A 22049-nucleotide genomic window follows, 5' to 3' on the forward strand; every position below is an offset into this window, starting at 1 on the left:
CAGGGTACCACCTGCTAATGGCTTCCCAGGTCCTGCCAGGCTGCAGGCAGGGATGCTGTAGGCTCTAACCCAAGTCTCTCTCGAAGACTGAATTTAACAGAAACAAATTAGCAACCTGTGGCCAACCAGGGGAATAGACTGAAAGCCTCCTCTTCCATTCTGAGGACAGTATGGATGGTCTATTCCTCAACCAAGGCTAGGCTGTCTCCGTTTCTGAACTGTGCTCCCAGGCATGCCTCACAGGACACCTGTGTTCAGAGGAGCTGGCCCAAAGAAGCCTCTGATTCTCTCTGCTTTTGCTTAATCTGATAGGAAGGGATCATGAAAAATGTGGCAAAAATGTGAGACACCAATTCAGTGCCAGAATAAAAAAAAAATTAATTCAATATCCCTACTCCAAAGGCACACATGTAAGACAGACACACAGCCACCTTTTGGCTTCCAAGCTGAACTGAGAAATTAAGAGGGGGAATAAAATCTGGTATTTATAGTTGGTCTGTAAATAAGTTGAACTGGAAGCTGCTTTCCCAATTTAAAAATTAGGTCTCTAAATCAAAATCACTTATATTAACCAAAAGGTTATCTAATTTTGCCTACACTGATGTCAAATCACACCCCCAGCTCCTGCCAAAAGGAGCTACTTCCTTCGGCTGTCAGATTTTTATAGAACGTTCTTTCTGAGAGCTAGACTCCAGGGTCCTGACACTTTGTGAAAACTCTTTCTCAAAGCCAACACCAAGGCCTCTCATTTACAGTCTCCATCTCCAAGTGTGGAGAACCATAAAAAGGGGTGGGCAGAGGGGTGAGACCTGAAGGGACTCACACCAAGACCTGTGCGCACATTGGTTTGTATGACGTTGAACCTCACTAAGGTGGATAATTACAATGTACCAGTAAAAGTATTAAAAAAAAGAAAAAAGAACCATGCTGGCGGGACTGGGCCACTCACATCTCATCCCATGGGAAATGACTTGTTTTCTTAACGTTTGCAAGATATCTCCTCCACTAGTATAAACCAAGAAATGGAAGCAGGTAACCATGTTTACATGATGGAAAATACACTGAGATTTATGGTTATGGGTTCTGGTTGCTCTAATAGTCTCTGATTTTTTGAAACTTAAGTTCAGGTACCAATGTCTGGTAGCATGGGTAGGTAGGAAAGAAAATAAAATTCTCAAAGCACTAAGGACCAGGCTGTAAGCTTTCTTTCTGATTTCCTTCCTCATTCAGAAGAGTAGCATTTTCCAACCTGGCTCCTCCAGGGACCGTACAGACCCCATCTACTTGGACTGCAGCAGAGAGATGGGCTGGCCCCCAATCTCACATCTGCCTTTAAGTTTCAATCCCTTCCTTTCTCATCGCCTAGATACTACTCTCTGTTTTTACCTCTTCAAATCCCACAATTGCCCAGGTGTAGTGAGTACTTGTCATTTTAAAGAAAGAGATGATCAGCTCTGGCTCGTGGTTACCAGATAGCAGCCAGGTCCAAGAGGATCCGGAGAGAGTGGAGCCTACGGAAGTAGACACAGAGGTTGCTGGCTACTCCCTCCTCCCCACAGTCCAGGTGTCTGAGTTCCACCAATGTAGGAAGCCAACAGGGCTGCCAGGACATTGATGGTCCAGATGCGGCTCTCACATACTACAAGAGGATGAGTGTGGCCATCTCCCAGTCAGGAGAGGCTTGAGGAGAGAGGCGGTCACTCCCCACAGTGACCCCAAGTGGACCCAGGCAGACAAAGCAGGGAGCCACTTATGGGGTATGACAGTAAATATTAATGACTCCAAATCCTGTATCTGATATGTAATGGGAGGCCTAGTGTGGGCATAATCCTTCCTAAGTGCAGGCTCCAATATAGATAATGAGAGAGAGAGAGAGAGAGAGAGAGAGAGAGAGAGAGAGAGAGAGAGAATGAGAATGAATGAATATATGAATAAATGGCAGGGACGCCAAAGCTAAAGGCCCTTCAGCTGCTACTAAAAATAAAATACAAAGTACATTTCCTACACAAAATCGTTTACAAGCTAGAAAAAAATAAAATACTTAAGAGGAGTCTTCTACTGTATACAATAAAAAGGCAATTTCCATTTCTTTTTTTGTATGAAAGAGGAAGGGATTTTTTTAAACTACAAAAGTTACTTTTAATCATTAAAAATAAAAATAATAATAATAATAATGAGAGTAGGTCAGGGGTTAGGATATCTCTTTGGGTGAGCTGCAAAGTAGCCAGACCTGACTGTCAAAGGTAGGGTAGCGAATGCACAGATGCCATCTGCTCCAACCCCTCAGCTGAGGCAGGAAAGGAGGGAGGGCCAAGGGCAGGGCAGGCGCGCAGGCCAAGCCAGCAAGGTTGTCAGAGAGAAGGCTTCCATCCTCAGTGATGGGGACTGGAGACAGTGAGTATCAGGACCCAGAGCCAGTCCCTCTGGGTCCGCTCAACAGGGGGCTACATGCTTAAGGAGATTTCTCCATGATAATTATTTTACAGGCCTTCAATTTAATAAGAAAAGGAAAGGAAGAAAATTAGACATCATCTTAAAAGCTTGGGGGGTCCCAGAGCCTGGGATGGGGGGGGGGGCTCCTAGGTCCAAAGGCCAGTATAAAACTTGGCTGGTTTGGAAGGAGGTGGTCAATCTCTTCAGTGTAGCTACAGCGGGAAGTCTTGGCAAGCTAATAAATACTATTTACAAATGGGGAGGAGAAGCGGAGACGGCAGAACTATGGGTCTGTGGGGAGAGGTGGGGGGATCCTGCAAGGGACAGGAGGACAGGGCAGGTGTGCCTGGGGACAGAAGCCTGAGGGCTTTCAGCCATTGCACGTGCGGCCTGGGAACATGGTGGGAGACCTCGTCTGCCTGCGCCAGTGTGGGGGACAGTCCAGAGAGGGCTCAAGAGGGCAGACTGGAGACAGAAATGCTGGTCCAGTGCACCGGCACTCCCAGGGCCGATGAGGTGTTCTCACTAGAGTCCAGCTGTGCGGGAGGGAGAACAAGAGTCAGTTCTTGGCCAAATCCTAATGGGCATCGTGGCGTCTTGGTGGCTAGTCTGGTGTCTCAATGGAACAAGTCACCTCTTCTTCAGGGAGGAGTTGCACGTCATGGGGGAGAATCGGGCCCTATCTTTTTGGCCCTCTGGGTGGAAACAAGCCTGCCTGTCCCACCTCCACCCCACCCCTAAGGTAATTTCCTATGGCAGTAAGAGAAAGGGAGGGAGAAGTGACAGCTCCCTTCTGCAGGGGAGCAGCAGACCCACAGGCAGAAACCTCAGGCCGGCTTCCCATCCCAGTCACTAACGCTTGTCCAGGTCTTCATCAAGATCCAGTGGTAGAGAGGGAACGCTATGACAGAGGTGGCTGGGGTATAAAAGGAGAGTTAAGGAGAGAGGAAGGATGGAGACGGCCTCGTTCTCATCAGAAGGTGGTGTTCACTCTTCTGTCAAGTTCTACAACCTTTAGTGTTTCGTTCCCATCCAGTTTGCCGCTGACCCTGTGTAGGCAGCAAAAGAAAAAAGAAATATTAGCTCCAGCCATTAGTGGGATCCAATTGTTCTGTGCTTGCAGCCTGAAGAGCTGGCCACCAATGTTTCTTCTCTTTCCCTTCCTGGTAATGATCCCTGCTCTCAAAGTCCCTGCTACTAGTCTTCCCACTGATCCTCATTCTTACCATTATCTCCACCCAAGAGTAGGTATCCTGGCTCCGAGAATAAATACAGCTGCTTGATACTGATTTATTATCGATTGCTTAAAATCACTGTATTGACTAAGAATACTTTGCCCTAAGATTTGAGAGAGACAAAATGAAAAGATAAGGGCTAATCCCCTGTCTAGAAGAGCTAAAAATCCAGATTAAGACTTTTTTAATGAACTAATTTGAAGTAATATAAAATATATAACAGAAAATAAACATACGATCAAGTTGTCTAAGAGCTTAGAAGCCTCTAGGCCGGCAGACAAGAGCTAGGAGGGCTTCTGTCCAAGGACATCACAGAACAAGTGGGCTTTCAAAAGCTGAGTTTAGAGAAGGCTCACATTAGGAGCCAAGAACTGAGCAAGCCGGGTGTGGAGGCTGAGACAAGAGGATCGTGGTTCACAGGCAGCCTCAGCTACTTACTGAGGCCCTTTGCAACTCAGTGAGACCCTGTTTCAAAATAAAGAATAAAAACAGGGCTGGCAGTGTCTCTTGGATGGAGAATGCCTCTGAGTTCCATCCCCAGTACCATACGCACGCACGCATGCACGCACGCACACACACACACACACAATTGAGCAGCCAGTCATCTAGCGCTTTCTAGTAGTATCCCAAATTTTCTCCACAATGGGAATAGAAATAATGACTATCTCTTAGGGTAGTTAAAGGGATTTATATGACAGCACATATGTAATGTGAATAACACAATAAATACTACTAAATGTTAAACATATATGTATACTATATCCATATAAAAGTAGATATGATTAGGAACCTTCTGCACAGGGTTAGAGAAGAAAGCTGAAATCTGAAATGGAATGTTTCCTATTGACACCGGAAAAGACTTGGTCTGCCCCAGGGCTCAACTAAATCGCCACCTACAACACTTATTCCAAGGGTGTGCTCACAAGCTCCCTCCCCGTGCTGACCAGCATGCCCAGGTGCCCCCTCCCGCAGTATTGGGACCCTGTGTCCCTATCAGTCCTATGTCTTCCAAGGGATTTTCCCCTATAACTACCTAAGAGAACTCCTGGAGAATTGGAGCAAAGTAGAGGTTATTTTCAATAATGAGAATGTGCATGCACAGCGCCTCTCCAATACTGCCCCTCGATGTAAATATGCAATTATAAGCATGTACATACAGGCTGAGCATCCCTAATCCAAAAATCCAAATTCTTAAATTCTCCAAGACCCAAGACTTTTCAGTGCCAGTTTCAATACCACCAGTGGAAAATTCCACATCTGAACTCACGTGATGGTTTGCAGTCAAAACAAAGGACAAACATGGCATACACTTTCCTTCAGCTATGTGCATAAGGTTATAGAAAGTGTAGATAAATTCTGAGTTCAGACTTGGGTCCCGTCCCCGAGATATCTCACTATATATAATACACAAATATTCCAAAATCTGAAAAAATCTGAAAGCCAAATTCCTCTGGTCTTTCAGACACTCAACCTAAAGTTACTGTTAACGCACATGAAGTGACATATACATCACAAATATATGCTGATAAAAAAATAGCAGTTATTTGCTCTCTAGTTGGAAGGAAGCTAGAGATTGGGCCTTGAAGGTGCGTTCATACGATAGGTTCTCTGCTCTTCCTTGAGCTCTATATTCACTCTGTGGCTTAGAGCAGAGGATGGAGACCATGAAGAGGGGGATTCAGGCCCTCTCCCACTCCTGGTGCCACCCTGCCTGCCCCCCACTAATTCTGTAGACACAGGGGGGCCCTCCCGTTAGAGCTTTCTCTGCCCTTGTGGCTATGGGCCAGCAGTTGACTCTCCTCTGTGCCGGGTCCTGGAAATGGGTCCTAAGAGAGAGGAGGAACAGAGGAAGCCTCTGAGGGCATGCATCCCCCATGCCAGCTGCTGACGCGCACCCTGTCCTCTGCACCCTAGAGCAGGTGGGGCTGTCACAGGACTCACAAGTGCTGCTGCAGATCCAACAGCACTGACTTTTCCAGGCTGGTCTCATTTGAGATAATGAAGGGAGGAAGATCCATGTCTGGTAGGGACTCCAGCCCTGATGCCCTGAGCAGGGAGGAGCCTCGGTCCCAGCCCCCAAGCTCCCCAGCAGAGGCCGGGCTGGACGGCTCCTCCAGGGGCGAATGTTCCTCATAGATGAGCAGGTTCCTGGATCTCACTGAGGACAGAGCAAAGCAACAAGAGGTTAGCCAAAGACTAGGGAGCCCCTTACTCTCAATGCCCAGGGCCCACAGAGGATGGTAAGATGTGTTCTTCTTGCCCAAGACAGAGTGCCAACTGGATTTGGCTCTCTCTAAACGCCTCTGGGCTTCAGAGTTTGTGCACTGAAAAATTATACCAATTATACAGAGCTGGAAGAACAAAAGAAAAATCGAATAAACACAAAGCCAACTACACCTCCCACTGCTTTGAAAATGACCCCTTCCCCCTTGCCCACCCAAAACCATCTAGGCAAAACAATTCATGGAAAATGAGAGTCTACTTGGAAATGTCCAGACCCAGCTAAAAAGAAGCAGAAACCCTGGTGAGTAGGGAGATGAAATACAGGGGCATTTTCATTTAGAACTGGAGAGAAGACGCAAAGCCAAAGCCATAAATCAGAGGATGGAGACAATCTCGTTTGTTTTATAGCACGAGGACATAACTAGATGTTTCTGTAGCAATTTTCCTCAACAAAAACTATGCTTCCAAATTTTAGAAAAATATTCCCTTACAGGAAAAGAACTTCACAACAGCCCATTGAAATTATCTGACTGGAAGGCCAGCACTTCTGGTACATACCTGGCTGGGATATACCTGTCTGTGAAAAACCACAGATATTTCAAAATGGCAAAACTGACCCTATCCCAGACTGAGTACCATGTAACTTCATGTTTGTTTTTCTTTTTTTAATCAGCACAGGTGCGTATTCATGTGTGTATTCCTTATCACTCCTTTACTTCCTACACACTTAAAAGAGTTCATCGCTCTAGGTGAGAATATTGCACACTTCTTAACGAACATCAGAGTCTCCAAGTTCTCTGAATCTTGGGCATGATAGAAGACACACTGATTCCTTCATTTCAGGTTACAAACTCTTACTATGGTAGCATACAATTCCACTCAGTGGCAGTAGACTCACAGAAGCTCTCTTAAAATGTCACAGAAGGCTTAATGCGCCCCTTGCTCTGCCCCCTCCCCAAATCCACATCTCACTCCTTTATCAGAACTCAGAATGGGGCTGCCATAACTTATCAGGAGCAGGGCCTGGAGCAGCAGTTTGCAAACTGGGAGGGACACGAGGGGAACCAGTAGCCTGGGCTTCAAGGAGAAGGCAGGTGCTCCACTTTACCGCTGTTTAAGAATTGGACTAGCAGGGCGTGATGGCGCACGCTTATCATCCCAGCACTCGGGAGGCTGAGACCAGAGTATCACGGTTCGTGGGCAACTCAGTGAGAGCCTGTTTCAAATATTAAAAAAGGACTAAAAAATAGGTCTCAGGGCGTAGCTCAGAGGTACAATGCCCCTGGGTTCCATCCCCAATACCACAAAAAAAAAAAAAAGAGAGAGAGAGAGAGAGAGAAAATAATTGGACTTTCATTTAAGATTCCTTCCAGAAAGCTAAGAAACCCAGCTCCTGAGAAACAGAACAAGAGAGTTCTCTACTGGCTGCGTGCTGTCTTACCGATGGAGGCTGTGTATGGCTCCGGCATGGAATGCTGGCTGGGCAGCGCCATCTTGGTGGCAGAAGGATAGGGCCCGTAGCCCTGAAAGAAGCTGCCAAATGCAACGGCAAAGCACAGTACGACGACCTGGAGAGGGAGGAGAGAAGGTGGGAGCCGTGGCTTCCAGACTCCACACAGCAAACTTGGAAACTGTCCCACCTGGGAGAGCGGGGAGCCAGAGTCCCCACTGTTAGGGAGAGGTCGGCCAGAGTGCACCATAGGGTGACATCATGCAATGAAATGCAGAGAACAGCCTTGGAGCAGGCCACATAGTCTCTCCAGCTGCACAGCACTTGGCCGTGACATGGTAGAGGAGAACAGGGACAGGGGATGAGGCCGGGTGCCCTCAAGGAACTCACCATGAGACAGGTGCCCGTCTGCGTGCCCGCTAACTTGCAGGTCCGAGAAACTTTGCCCATCACCAGCGTCTGCAGCTTCTGGAGTTGCTGAAGAAGAGTTCTGCCAAGGGTAACCCACAAAAGCCAGGACAGGATGTGAGAGATAAGAGATGCTCTTTGAAGACACCCCCAAATCCAGCCCAAGTTCTAGAAAGGTCACTGTAGTTTTGTGCATGCAAGTAAACAGAGTTCCAAGCAGCAATGTCCTCTGGGAGAAGGCATAGAAAGCGTGGAGGCCAGCGCCTCTAGCTCCTGCCACCGGGGTTGTTGGAGCTCAGAGTCAGCGTCAACACTCTGACAGCTTGTGCTGTTCTGTGGAAGGGGAGAGTGTTCCCGAATGGATGGCTCAGACAGGCTGGACTTGTCAGCCATTGAGAACAAAAGGAAAAAACACTCTAACTGGATGTTAACTGTGATCTGAATGTCTGCATCTCTACTACTTGCAGCAACAACAAAAAGGAAGAAAGTAAGGAAGGAAGGAAGGAATGGAGGGAGGAAGATAGAAAGAGAATAAAAGAGAGAAAGAAGGAGAGAGAGACAGGGGAGGAGAGGAGAGGAAAGGAGAAGGGAGGGGAGGGGAGGGGAGAGGAGACGAGACTAGATGAGATGAGATGAGACGAGACGAGACAGAGAGAAGGGAAAGTTGAAATCTAGCCCTCAGTGCGATGCAGTTAAGAGTGGGGCCTCTGAAAGGTAGTTGGGTTATAAAGAGCCCTCCTGGCTGAGATTAGAGCCTTTCTTAAAGCTGAAAAGTCTAGTTAGTTCTTCCCTTCCAGTGCATACAGGCACAGCTGGAAGATGCCTCCTGTGAACAAGGCAGCCCACCCTCACCAGACACCACATCCACAGGCGCCTCGGTCCTGCACTCTCCACTCTCCCACCCGCAGAACCGTGAGTTGTACAGAGAACACGCCTGTTGTTTCTAAGCCACGAGGCTTAGGGCATTTATTACAGCAGCCTCAATGGACTAGGGCAGTGGTGATTAAGAGGAGAGCTCACCTAACCAAGAGAGGAGAAACACTGATGGAAACAGAGGAAAGGAGACAAGCAGAGCAAAAAGGAGTGGACACTGGCCAGCAGAGAACGAGTGTGGCGGCGGCCAGGCACGGCTGGTGGCTGTGACCGGAAATGGCGACAGTGTCACTGGGCAGATGGCACACTGAAAGGAGAGAGAAGAAGAGCAGAAGCGGCTCCCTTGAAGGGCAGGGAGGAGAAGGGCCCCTGTGCCTCCAGCCTGAGGCCGGTGCTTGGCGGCTCGCAGCACCCCTGCACTCAGAAATGAAGCCAATACATAAAAAAACACAAGAAAGCTTGCTCAGTCAGACCCGCGGGCTCAGAGCCAGGGATCTCAGAAACCAGCCTCCGCTATATACTCTTCTACCAGGAAAAGACAGGGAGCAGGGGCAAAAAATAATAAGAAAACAGTTATTTTATCTAAAAAACGGGACATCTGTGCATCCATTTCCTGAAAAAGCAGTGGTCTGAGGATAGAGATCGTATTTTATACTCCACTTTTATGACATCAGGACACAGAAAGAGCAGACGGTGAGATTTTTTGCCTGAACATCACATCACATAGATGCGCATCTGACAGAACATGCTCCTCACCTAGAGCACGCAGGAAGAATTCTGCACGAGCCGGGCAGAGTCCTAACCCTTCTTCCCCCTCATCTCTTTGCCCCCAAGTCTAGTGTGCATGGCAAAGTAGAAAGAGTTTTATGAGCAGAAGCTTTTCCTGGAGCCTCAAAGATGTTCAGAAAAATTCATGTGGTGATGTAATGTTACAGAGCCGCATGAGTTCACTGGCAAACCCCAGCAAACCACTTGTTTGCAGAAGCATCCTGGGCTTCCAGGGCCAGTTTGCTTCTCAACACACTCTATCTCTGAAGAGCTTTCAAGCTCGGGGAGCACAAGCAAGGTTTCCCAGGGCTTGCTCCTTCTCCCCTGCCAGGGGTGCTCAAACATGTCTTCCCAATTTAAGCACATCATGGGCAAGGTAGTCAGAAGGATGGTTTGCTTTCAGCAGTTCAAATGGAGGAGAGCAGGGGGAGAACTGGGGCAGCACATGAATCAGACGTGTTCTGAACTCTCAAAGGCTCCTGTGGTCCCATCAATGCTGCATGTTTGTCTTGTCGAGGAATTTTAATAAGCAATGCCATCTATCCCATTAATTTATATCATTAATTTAAATTCTATTTACTGTGGAGGTCTTGTCCTTAATTGGACATCTTTTTGTTTCTGCTTACATGAAAGTGTAATCACCTATAGTTTAGACCTGATTTCTATAAGTATGTATGTATGTACACACACACACACACACACACACACACACACACACACACACACAATATCACACAGTACATTTTCTAAAAGCATTCTTGCCAGGCATGCTGGCGCACACTTGTAATCCCCGCTCTTGGGAAGTGGAGACAGGAGGATCGCGCAGGTTCGAAGCCAGCTGCACTGGCTAAAAGACCCTGTTTCCAAAAATAAAAAAAAGTATAAAATAGGTCTGGGAGTGTAGCCCGGAGGTAGAAGGGCTTCCAGGAACCCCAGTACCACCAAATAAATACATAAATACATAAATACAGCATTTTGTACTTTGAGAAATACTTATAGCCTAATTGCTTTAAATTTTACTTAAAAGGGCTGGGGACATAGCTCAGCAGTGGGTTGCTTCCCTAACATGTCCAAGGTCCTGGGTTTGATCCTCAACACTGCAGAAAAAAATTCCACCTAATGAAAAAGTTTACAGCCGGGTGTGGTGGCGCACGCTTGTAATCCCAGCATTCGGGAGGCTGAGACCTGGTGGATCACGGTTTCTGGACAGCCTCAGCTACTTAGTGAGGCCCTCTGCAACTTAGTGAGACCCGGTTTCAAAATAAAGAATAAAAAATAGGGCAGGGGGTATAGCTTGGAGGTCAAATGCCCCTGGGTTCCATCCCTAGACCCGCAAAAAAAAAAAAAAAAAAAAGAAAGAAAAAGTTTACAACTCAGTGGTCCCATGATGCAGCACTTTTTCCCCTCATCAATCTTTATTTTTCTTCTCCCATGATTTCTCCAGAAATACTTCCCTTGTACCCACCAATATGGCTGCCTTTGCAAATCCCAGAGTGGAGTAATCTCCTCCCGGCCACTTCCTAAGTGAGCATTTATTCTCACAGAACTGAGATTTTACTGGCTGTAGCACGTATTAGGTTGACCACCATCTGTACCACCAGCCCCAAAGCCCACTGATATGATGCTCCAAGGCTCTCGGTAGGACAATGTTCAAGGTAGGACACCCCTCCACACCATGACCAGTTACAGGTGCAAGATACTGCAAGTTTGGAAGAAGGACCAGTCAAGTCTGCTTGGAGAGAGCAGGGCAGGCTCCGTGCTTACTAACTGCAGGGTGCCTCGCTTGGCATTCATGGGCACATTCCTTCAAAACTCAAGGATGATCATCTGCTGAATCCATTGCAGATGAAAATGGTTGTTTAATGGCCCCTGATTTCTAACACTTTATAATCCAGCTCTGTAAGAGGAGCAAACACGAGTTTAAAATGCAATGCATGTGTTTAGTCTGAGACTTGGGCGGAAGGCAACAGTGCTGGGGAATGGTGTGTTTGCTGCTGCTCCTCTTGCTTGGTCAGTGAAGGTGCCCTAGACTGATGATGGAAATGTCCCCAGCCATCAGCAGCCCTGAGCTCTTCACCGGAGCAGAGTGGACTGACTCACCCACCCCAAACAGCTAAATAGGATCCTGGGATCCAGCACAGTGTGGAAAACCCATATACACTTATACAAACAAACACAACACGGTTATTTTCATCACGTGAAAATGAACAGTAATTGACTTCTAGGAACTGTATATACTGAAATACTAAGTAAATGTTTCAAAGTCACATAACTAGTATGTGGAAGGACTAAAATGTCAAGGAAAACTGACTCCATAGCTTGCCTACTTTCCAATATGGTGCAGCATGGTAACCCAACCGATTACCTAACAAAATTAATTACAAAATATTTAGGGGAGTAGATTATATTCAGTCACATTAACATTATATTGACAACAATCCAATGAAGAGATATGTCTCCCACTGGATATGAAAATGTTACTATTAAAAAAGTCCAAACAGCTGGGCGTAGTGGCGTGCACTTATAATCCCAGCATTTGAGAGGCTGAGACAGGAGGATCGCGGTTGGTGGACAGCCTCAGCTGCTACTTAGTAAGGTCCTTTGCAACTCAGTGAAATCCTGTTTCAAAATAAAGAATAGAAATAAGGCTGGGGGTGTAGCTCAGAGGTAGAATGCCCTGGGTTCCATCCCTAGTACTAAAAAAAAAAAAAAAAAAAGGATCCAAACACCTGAAGTTAAAGGTATAGTAAAGCCAGACACAGATAAAGAGCCACAAAATAACCTGGTCCAATGGCAATGAGATGTATACTAACAAAATTTCAGTGATAATAACATAAATAAAAACCATGAGAACAAAAAACATTTTGTGGCACAACTTTAGATATTTCCAGGCAATAGATAAAAGAACAAAGGGTACTTCCCACACTATTTCAGGTGTCAGGATGTCAAACTCAGGCTTCATTTAGAAAAATGGGATGGACCTGTCTCTTTGTCAGACACCAAAAAAGTAGATACCACGGGTTTAGAATTGTTAAGCTGGTACACAGATAACAGAAGAGGAAGATGGGCTCTGAGGGCAGAGAGCCCAGAGTTCAGACCTTGGAACGATGGTACACCACTCTAATCAAGTTTCCTAAGTCCCGAGATTAGGCAGCTAATTAAAGCTAATTTCCTTGACCACATCAGCTAACAGGATAATGGCAAAGTCGCCCCTTCTGGGGTTCTCTGGGTGTGCTGAAGCAAATATATCTTTGGAAAGTACTTTCTGTCTCTTTCTACTGATGACAGATGAAGAGGCCATTTACTGGGGAGCCTATGACCTCATGCTGGTCTTAGATGATGTGGTACTGTCTCTGATGCTATTGGGACAGATGTCACTGCCTGTAGCATCAAGGACTTGGATGACAGCTGCCTCCCCACCTCTACCACCACCATCACCAAAGGCTGGAGAGAGAAAAGGCAGCCATCAGATGAAAAGGAAAATGTATTTTAAAACTAAAGCTATAAAAAGTCAACCAAAGGTCAGACCCAATGGTGTCTTCAAAGCTTAATATAAACTTTTCCTTTAGTATTGTATTCTAAATCATCAGTGATCATGGATAATTATAGCTTAATGAATTCTTGGGCTTCTGGGAGCAAGGTCTTAATTTAGAGAAAGGAATACTCTTAGCATACATTTATCTGGGCCAACAGATTCTTCACAATTTGTTAAATTGGAATGTCCAACCCTTGATTGAAAATGTGGATTTTTGTCCCATGGTGCTATGTAAAAATAAACTTAGTGGCTATCCTCATATAGTTCTTTGCAAAAGAGCAGTCGAAGGCAGCTGCCAGCTTTGCCCAAAATAAAGCATCCCCCTGCATCCTGTGAGGCATATCACAGGGAATTGGGCAAAACATTCACACACATCCAAGGGTGCGAGACACAGTCTTACAATAAGCGGGAAATGCAGTGCCTGCCTCCTCTGTTATCCTCAGGTCTGGTTTAATTTTGTTTTCATCTATTTCTTTTATTTACAAGAGGGAGAGAAATCAAGAGTGAGAACAGTCATACAGTTATTGCAGAGACTTTGAACGGTCAGGTAACCTAATTTCCCACTGGACTCACAAACTAAGACCCAGGAAAAAGCATAAATTACTGGTTCCTTCCAGATGCTTGATGTGTTGGGAGCTTCAACCTGGGCCTTCTCTGTGGACATACTTTCCATAAATCTTATAACACGCCTTACCTAGAAATGGAACTCAATGGGTAATGGTGTGTGTGCGTGTGTGTGAGTGCATACATTTGCACAGATGTGTTTGTATGAACCACACTCTAAGTTAAACACTCTCCTCTAGAGGTGAAGAATTTTTTTTCACATCCTTAAGGAAGTATCCAGAACAGTATTTTCCAAATTTCAAGTTATGAACCATTAGTGGATTGAGATCAACTGGATTGTGACTGGTGTATCCTTTTGATGAAATGGAATTAAATAAAATACACAATATCAGAGCATGTCATGTCATAATAGTAAATAACTTTTTTTTTTATACTGGAGATTGAATCCAAAGGCATTCTACCTCTGAGCTACATCTCTACCCCTTTTTATTTTTTAGTTTTAAAGAGTCTTGCTATGTTTATGAGGCTGGTCTCCAACCTGCAATCCTCCTGTTTCAGCCTCTCAAGCACTGGGATTATAGGCGTGGGCCACCACACTCAGCTCAGTAAATAACTATCAATTGGTAAAATATACACATCGTCAGCTATATTATACCATATGTTTGTATAATGTGTCTGGTTAGTCATTTATGACATGAAATGTAAAATTGAATATACAATAAAAATATCCAAGTGTCATTTACCTAGTACACACACACACACACACACACACACACACACACACACACACACCAGTGAATATCAGGGGGCCTCATGTGCTATGCATAAGCATCACATCTTTTTGAGGCAAAATCCCACCTTTATCTGCCCCAGCCCCGTCATCTAGACCTGGTGTCCAGAAAGTTCTAAGGTCCGGGAGGGGAGTCCAGAAGCTGTAACATCTGACTCAAAGGGTGGGTAGGAGATGGGGTACAATGTTAATAATTATAAATTTGACATGTTCCATTAAAATATTTAAGAAGAATCAAGAACTATCTCGAAAAATTTTATATACTAAAGTGGGACATATACAAAAGACAAACATCTAAGATAAAACTTCTGAAATCTGAGTAATACCACTTGTTTACATTCTTTCACTACATTCTGAAGGTTGTCCATGAGGCTCTGGTTTAAATGAAAAAGACCCAAAAAAAGTATGTATTTCCTCCTTTCTCTTTCTGAGTGATATCATGTTTCAGGAGGTTTATTTATCTTGCAGGGACCAGAAGGCATTTCTGAATTTATTATATTATATACTGACCCAGGCAGACAGAAAAGAGAATTCTAGACTATTTTGTGGGTCCATGGAATTTCAAGAATTACCACTAAATTGCCCTGAAATGCCTCTCTATTCCCTCTGGAGAACTTAGTCTAGTACCTGACAACTCTTTGGAGTTTGCGATGTTTTCACACAAAAAGAAAAATTATATTCTTTGCACAGAAGCTGGAGGTAATGGAGAAAAGAAAAGTGAATTAAACCTAGATAAAAGTCTACAGAAGATTAACTGGAATCATTCACCTGTCCTGGATGGCTTCCCTGTGTATAGCCAATTCTGTCAGTCTAAATGAGCTGAGAAGAACTCACACACTGAAGACCATACACAAACTACTCCAAGTGGACATGACGGGTAGGCTAAACAAGCCACCAGGAGACAGATTGCAGGGAAAGCCCAGTCGAGCTGGGGGTGGTGCCGCACACTTGTAATCTCAGTACTTGGGAGGCTGAGACAGGAGGATTGCAAGTTCATGGCCAGCCTCAGCTACTTAGTGAGGACCTCTAGAGCTTAGTGAGACCCTGTTCCAAATATTAAGATTAAAAAACTGGGATGGGGGTACAGCTCGGAGATAGAAAGCCCCTGGATTTAGTGCCCAGTACTGCAAAAAAAAAAAAAAATGCCCAATCGACTTAGCTAGAGAGATCTTTACCAGCAATCACAGATAAATTTTAAATAGGGAAGGAGGGATTGAGAGAAGGACTCTAGCTAAGAGAAAAGGCAAAGAGGTTGATTAAGGAATTCTTATTTCTGATCACACAAGAGATGGATATCGAGATACATGTGTCCCTTACTTCTGTGAAGACTGAGGAAGAAGTCAAAAGGAGCTACATCCCACACATCTTAAGGTTCCTCCTCACCGTACTCCAGGCCAGGTAGACATTATTTTCAAGCTGCTCTCAACACCTGTTCCTCGCAGCTCCCTCTAAGGCTAAGTTTGAAGCGAGAATGATCCGACTCCCCGGGGTTCCTCACTACCATGGGCTGGGATGGGCAGAGCTACTTCAGACTGGAGCCTACTCCCTCCCCTTCTCTCCCTGTCCCTGGCTCTACCCCACACCAGGGAAGACCATCCTCTCTGGATCTTCTGATGTCTCCGTGGTGCCTCTGAAGAACAGCTTCATGAAGAGGACAGGAGCTGTTCTGCTGGGGCTGCCAAGACTGAGGACCCTTTCTTTCATATGGGTCATTTTTCGGGGATGATTTTTTTTTTTGGTGGTACTGGTGTTCCTGGAAGCCCTTCTACCTCCAGGATACACTCCCACGGGCTACACTCCCAGACCTATTTTTACTTTTTATGTGGAAACAGGGTCTCTTAAGCCAGCAAGGCTGGCTCTGAACCAGCACGATCCTCCTGTCTCCGCCTCCCAAGCGCGGGGATTACAAGCATGCGTTACCATGCCCAGCTGAGTATCGGGATGATTATGAAGCTGGAAACTTGGAAAGATATAGTCATAGCTTCCCATGGGAGAAAAAAAAGCATGCTTATTTAGTACTTGCTATAAAAACAGTGGGTTCTCCAAGCTCTAGTTTCCATTGCTGTGCTACAGACCCACTGAGACTATAGCATCCATTTGGACCTGTTCTGGAACTTGGGACCAAGAAGAAATGATACACATACTGGTACTCATACTACCTCCTACACCAGTGAGTCATAAAGCTCTTTGTCTTGGATCCAGGAATTTCATGTCTTCTGTAAGTAAAGCTAAACTGGATCCAAGACCTGACATGTTATGAAAGATCTCATGTGCACACCTGCCTGGTTTGAACTTTCAACACAGCCCTTGTAAAGAACTGTCTATGGCCACCCCACTGACCACAGGAGTGTCTATTAAGAACAGAGATAGGGTAGAAGTCCACACAGACACTGAAGATGGGCTAAGACCCTTTGGTTAGGAAATTCTAGGATTCCAGGAATGAGGGCAGGGCTAGAAGGGGTAGGGTGAGAGCTGTAGGGAGACATACCCCTTTTGTCCTATTGACTACTTGTCCCATGGAGAGCAGAGCCAGAGTGGGGCCCTCTACTACACAGGGTCCAAAGCAAGGGCCCTCCTGTCCAGGTCCAAATTTGATTCCACACTGGATCAAGGAAAAGAGGGGCCCATAAGCAGAAGGAATCAAGGTGAAGACCAAGTTAAATGGTAAGTAGTTGAGTTCTAGACCCCAGTCCACTTCTAAATGTCTGGATGACTTTAACATGTCTAAACCTCTCCTCTTATAAAAAAATAAAAAGTGATTCACATTTTTTTTTTTTTGGTGGTACTGGGGTTCCTGGAAGCCCTTCTACCTCCGGGCTACACTCCCAGACCTATTTTTACATTTTCATTTGGAAACAGGGTCTCCTAAGCCAGCGCGCGCGGCTAGCTTCGAACCTGCGCGATCCTCCTGTCTCTGCCTCCCAAGCGCGGGGATTACAAGCGTGCGCCACCATGCCCGGCAAAAGTGATTCACATTTAAATAAGATGATCTCTAAAGTGCATTTCAAGTCTAAGCTCCTATGATTTTATAAATTAAGGCTCCGTACAGCATAAGACCAAAACAAGTAAAGAAACAAACCAAGTACAAACATCTCAAAACTGATGGGCTGGGCAGGGTCTGTGCATCGCTGATGCAGAGAGCAAAGACACAAAGGGGGCAGGAGGAACAGGACTGTCTTGACAACCAGACAAGGGTGGGGCCATCCAGAGAGCCAGCTGCCCTCGAGTGCAAGGAGGAGCGGACAGAATTCTCCAGAAGCCACACATGGGCACCGCCTGGCCTCTGGAAAGTGGAAATGTATTTCCTGACTGAGCTGAGGAAGAAGGACCCTTGGGGAACCATCGCTCTTCTATCTTGCACATTTCTGGATGGTGTGCAATTAGCGGATCATCTTAGCAAAGGAAGCGTGAAGGCTTTCACACCATGCTCGGCTCTGAGAGGCTCTTGGAGCAGAGCCAGTGAAAAGGACGCCCTGGTGTCCTGCCAGCCCCGGTCCCACCCAGGGTCCCAGGCTCAGAGAGGAGGGACGTTTCCCCTAGAAATGAGTCAAATGCTGAGTCTGGTGTAAGCAAAAATATATATATGAGGATTGCCTTATTTATAATCCAAGCACTCCTGTTCACTCGGAGAGCGGGAAGTCCTTTCTAGGGTATAGCCTAGGACTGGTGAAATGAACAAGGATCCATTTTCCTTCAACTCGGTCAATGTTGAACTGCTCACTCATCTTTCCTACCCTGTCATGCATGCCAAATAAAACGATGGCCCCCAAGCTCTCCCGGCCACCTCTGGTGACCCAGGATCCTGTCCATGTATTCCAGTTATTTCTACTTCTGTCCAGTTGCCTCCAAAGAACAATAATCCGAGAAGCATCAGCAGGAGTGCAAACACAGCTGTGTGTTGGTTCAGCCCGGCCCTGTGCTTAGTTCAAACACGGGGTCATTCCGTCACTCACGTGGTGCGATGTGACTATGGGCCCCAAAGTCTTCCCTTACCCGTACCCACAATCGCAGCTCCCCGCAGCTGGCTCTGGGGCAAGGGATGACGGAGTTTGTGCTGCAGTCATTCTGGTGAGAGCCCTGCAGCCACAGGAGGATGATGGTGGACCAGGATGGGAGGGACTGCCGCCCATGGGCTCTGTTTCAACAACAGTGGCCCCGCTTTTAACTATTTACCTCAAAGGTTGAAATATATTAAAAGCCACTGGTCTTAGATTTTGTGACTTGAAGATAATAAAATTATCCTTGGGAAGATTACAAGAAATCAATTGTCAGTTATTACCACAATGAAAGGGTTGTCCAGCAGACGTACATTTTGAAGAGAGAGAGAAAAAATGGGGGGTCTCTTAGGGCCACAGTGGAAGCACCCAGCAGTCCAGGGGCCCAGCTGAGTGACGGCAATGATGAAAAGCCAAGAAGCCAGAGGAGAAAGACAAATACTGTATGGTGTCACTTACATGTAGAACTTTAGGGGAAAAAAGACCAAACTGAGGAGAGGGGAATGGAGGAGGGCACCAGGGGATGGGAGGTAGGGAAATGGGAGGCTGTTGGTCAAAGGTTCAAACTTTCAGTTATAGGATGAGTTAATTTTAGAGACCCAATGAAGAGCTAGTGATTGTCATGGTACATGTATATACCTGTGCTAACAAGGGAAATGTAACAATTACCAAAAAAGAAAGAGGAAAGAAGGAAAGAAGAAAATCATGTGAGGTGACAGGTGTATATAACTTATTTGATTGTGGTCATCATATCACAGTGTACACATACATCAAATCATGACTCTGTATGCTTTAAAAATAGACACTCTTGCCAGGTCTGGTGGCACACCAGTAATCTCGTTACTTGGGAAGCTGAGATAAAAGGATCACAGGTTCTAGCCCATCCTCAGCAACTCAGTAAGACCCTGTTTCAATAAATAAATAAATAAAATAGAGCTGGGGGTGTAGCTCAGAGGTAGAATGCCTCTGGGTTAGTCTCCAGTACCACACACATACACAGACACACACACACACAAACACACACACACACATAAAAACACAAATAAAAAATTTCATGTGTTAATTATGCCTCAGGAAAACTAAAAACAAAACAAACATAAAAATTTTCATAAAACAAAAAACAAACATAAAAATTTTCTCTGCTTTAACAGGAAGTTTATGTTAGCCCTTCCTTGTTATGTTCAGACAACAGTGTCAATAAGGAGGTGTGTGTGTGTGTGTGTGCGTGTGTGTGTGTGCATGCGTGTATTTTACTGGGGATGGAACCCAGATGCCTTCTACCTCTAACTATACCCCCAACCCTATATACTTTTTATTCTTTATTTTGAAAAGGGGTCTCACTAAGTTGCGGAGGGCCTCACTAAGTAGCTGAGGCTGGCCATGAACCTGCGATCCTCATGTCTTAGCCTTCCGAGTTCTGGAATTAGAAGTGTGTGCCACCACGCCCAGCTCAATAGGGAGGTTTTTAAAATGGAGGTTCAAATAAGGATCTATAGAAATATACTGATTAGAAAATATGATCAATGTACTTTGTTAAATGAAAACTGTCTTTAATGAAAGAATATGCACAATCTATACTTACAAATATACTTATAAATACATACATATAAAATATCCTAACATGTAATGACACCTCTAAATGGCTTTATTGCGATTTTTTCAAGAATATTTTCGCCGGGCGTGGTGACGCACGGTGCTTGGGAGGCGGAGACAGGAGGATCGCGCAGATTCGAAGCCAGCCTTGCTGGCTTAAGAGACCCTGTTTCCAAATTTAAAAAATATAATATAGGTCTGGGAGTGTAGCCCCGAGGTAGAAGGGTTTCCAGGAACTCCAGTACCACCAAAAAAAAAGAAGAAGAAGAAGAAGAAGAAAGGATATTTTCAAACATTTTTTTTTACAGTGGGCATAAATTGCATATGCAACTTAAGTTTAAAAATGTGAAAGACAGGACTTCATCAAACTAAGCAGCATCTTCACAGCAAAACAACCAACAAAATAATGTTTCAGCCTATGGATTAGTAGAAAATATTTACAGACCACATAAGCACCAAATGGTTAATATCCAAATGTATAAGGAACTTGTACAACTCAAGAGCAAAAAAAAAACAATCCAGTTAAGAAGTGTGTGAAAGACCTGGGTAGACACCCCCCCCCAAAGAAAATATAGAAATTACCATGGGTAGATGAAAATGTGCTCAACATCATTAGAGAAATGCAAATCCAAGGCCCAAGAGAGCACCTGACACCTGTCAGGATGGTGATTACAAAAAAAAAATAAAGACAAGATATAATGAGTGTTGCCAAGGGTAAAAAGAGGACCCTGTGGACTGCTGGTGGGAAGGTAAATTGGTACAACTATTATGGAAAAAATGTGGAAGTTCCTCAAAAAACCAAAACAAAAAATATATAGAAGTACCATATGATCCAGTAATTTCACTACCCAAAGGAAATAAAATCAACATGTTGTGGAGATATCTGCACTCTCATGTTCATTAATCATGGCAAGTTTTACTTTAGAATAATATCCTGCTACTAATTGAAGAAGAAACGGTTGGACTTATAAAGCCATCTCAAAACCCCTAATGTAGGCAATTACTAGAAATTGCTCGTAAGCAGAAAAACAGCCATTATGTAAGAAGAATATGCACAAAAAATCAATTTAAAAGAAAGAAAAAATCCACAGTGGACACAGAACTGTGCTAAATGGCGCCACACAGATGGTGGAGACTAAAGGGTAACTAACTCAGCTCTTCACTCAAAACCAAGCAAATATGAAGGAAAGCCGAGAGAAAAAAAAAGATAAGGAGATACCTACGGGGTAAATCAGCCACTTAGAATATATGGACCTTAGCCAGCAGTGGTGGTGCACGCTTGTAATCCCCACACTTGGGAGGCTGAGGCAGGAGGATCATGAAGGTTCGAAGCTAGCCTCAGCTACTTAGTGAGGCTCTCAGCAACTTAGTGAGACCCTGTTTCCAAATAAAATATAAAATGGGTCTGGGAGTATAGCCCAGAGGTAGAAAGCCTCTGGGTTCCACCCCCAGTACCAAAAAAAAAATATATATATATAATATATTTAAATATAATATATATAATATATATAAATATATATTTAAATATATATATATATATATTTTTTTTACCGACCTTATTCAGCAAGCAAAAATAAAAATGTTCAAGATAATCAAAGAATAAATAAATACGCAAATACTTAAGACCCAGCACAGGCAACCCGGTGAGGGGAAAACACACCCTTTCCCAGGCCAGGGAGCCTAGAGGCTCTAGCCCCTACCAGGCCCCAGGAGGCCCCAGCACACCCTGCTGTGCCTCTGGTGCCCCCGTGTGGGCAAGAGAAGTTGACACAGGATCCCCTGGAGAAGCCCCAGCTTCCTAGGTCATCTTAGATAGATGCCCCTTCTCCCTTCCCCCATTCATAGACTGGATTTGCCCCACTTATGAACGTGGGGTTTCTACAGCAGCAAGGACCAGGACAGGTGCTGGGAACTCCCATCGGCCTAGAATGTTAGAAGAGATGGCTACAAACTCTGGCCGGGGAAACAGGATCTAGAGAATCAGCAAAGCCTCAAGGAATCCCATCTGATAAGAGTGAAGGTGGACAGAGAATAGAGGAAGCCTCCGGAGCTGAGCTGCTGGTCAGCTCCAGCAGGGAAACAGGAATCCTAGCCTGGTGTTTGAAACCATCAGATCTGGGAAACACCACGGTGGGGGAATGAGGCTACCCGCTCTGGGGCACACACTCCCAGCAACGCAGGG

At 45.1% G+C, this 22049-nt stretch overlaps 1 protein-coding gene across 1 annotated transcript in view; it reads right to left on the minus strand.

Annotated features, from left to right (window-relative positions):
- Positions 1–3406: 3406 nt before the first annotated feature.
- The window catches only part of CREB3L2 (cAMP responsive element binding protein 3 like 2), a gene marked incomplete at both ends in the record, with an annotated part of 126977 nt that continues 108334 nt past the window's right edge, over positions 3407–22049 (minus strand). Inside the window, 4 exons of the mRNA XM_080701454.1 lie at positions 3407–3482; positions 5610–5826; positions 7333–7459; positions 7732–7831. Of these exons, the coding sequence (XP_080557580.1) occupies positions 3407–3482; positions 5610–5826; positions 7333–7459; positions 7732–7831 (520 nt within the window). The remainder of the gene's footprint in view (positions 3483–5609; positions 5827–7332; positions 7460–7731; positions 7832–22049) is intronic.

This window comes from Muscardinus avellanarius, assembly GCF_963383645.1.
Source record: "Muscardinus avellanarius genome assembly, chromosome: 9".
Taxonomy (NCBI): Eukaryota; Metazoa; Chordata; class Mammalia; order Rodentia; family Gliridae; genus Muscardinus; species Muscardinus avellanarius.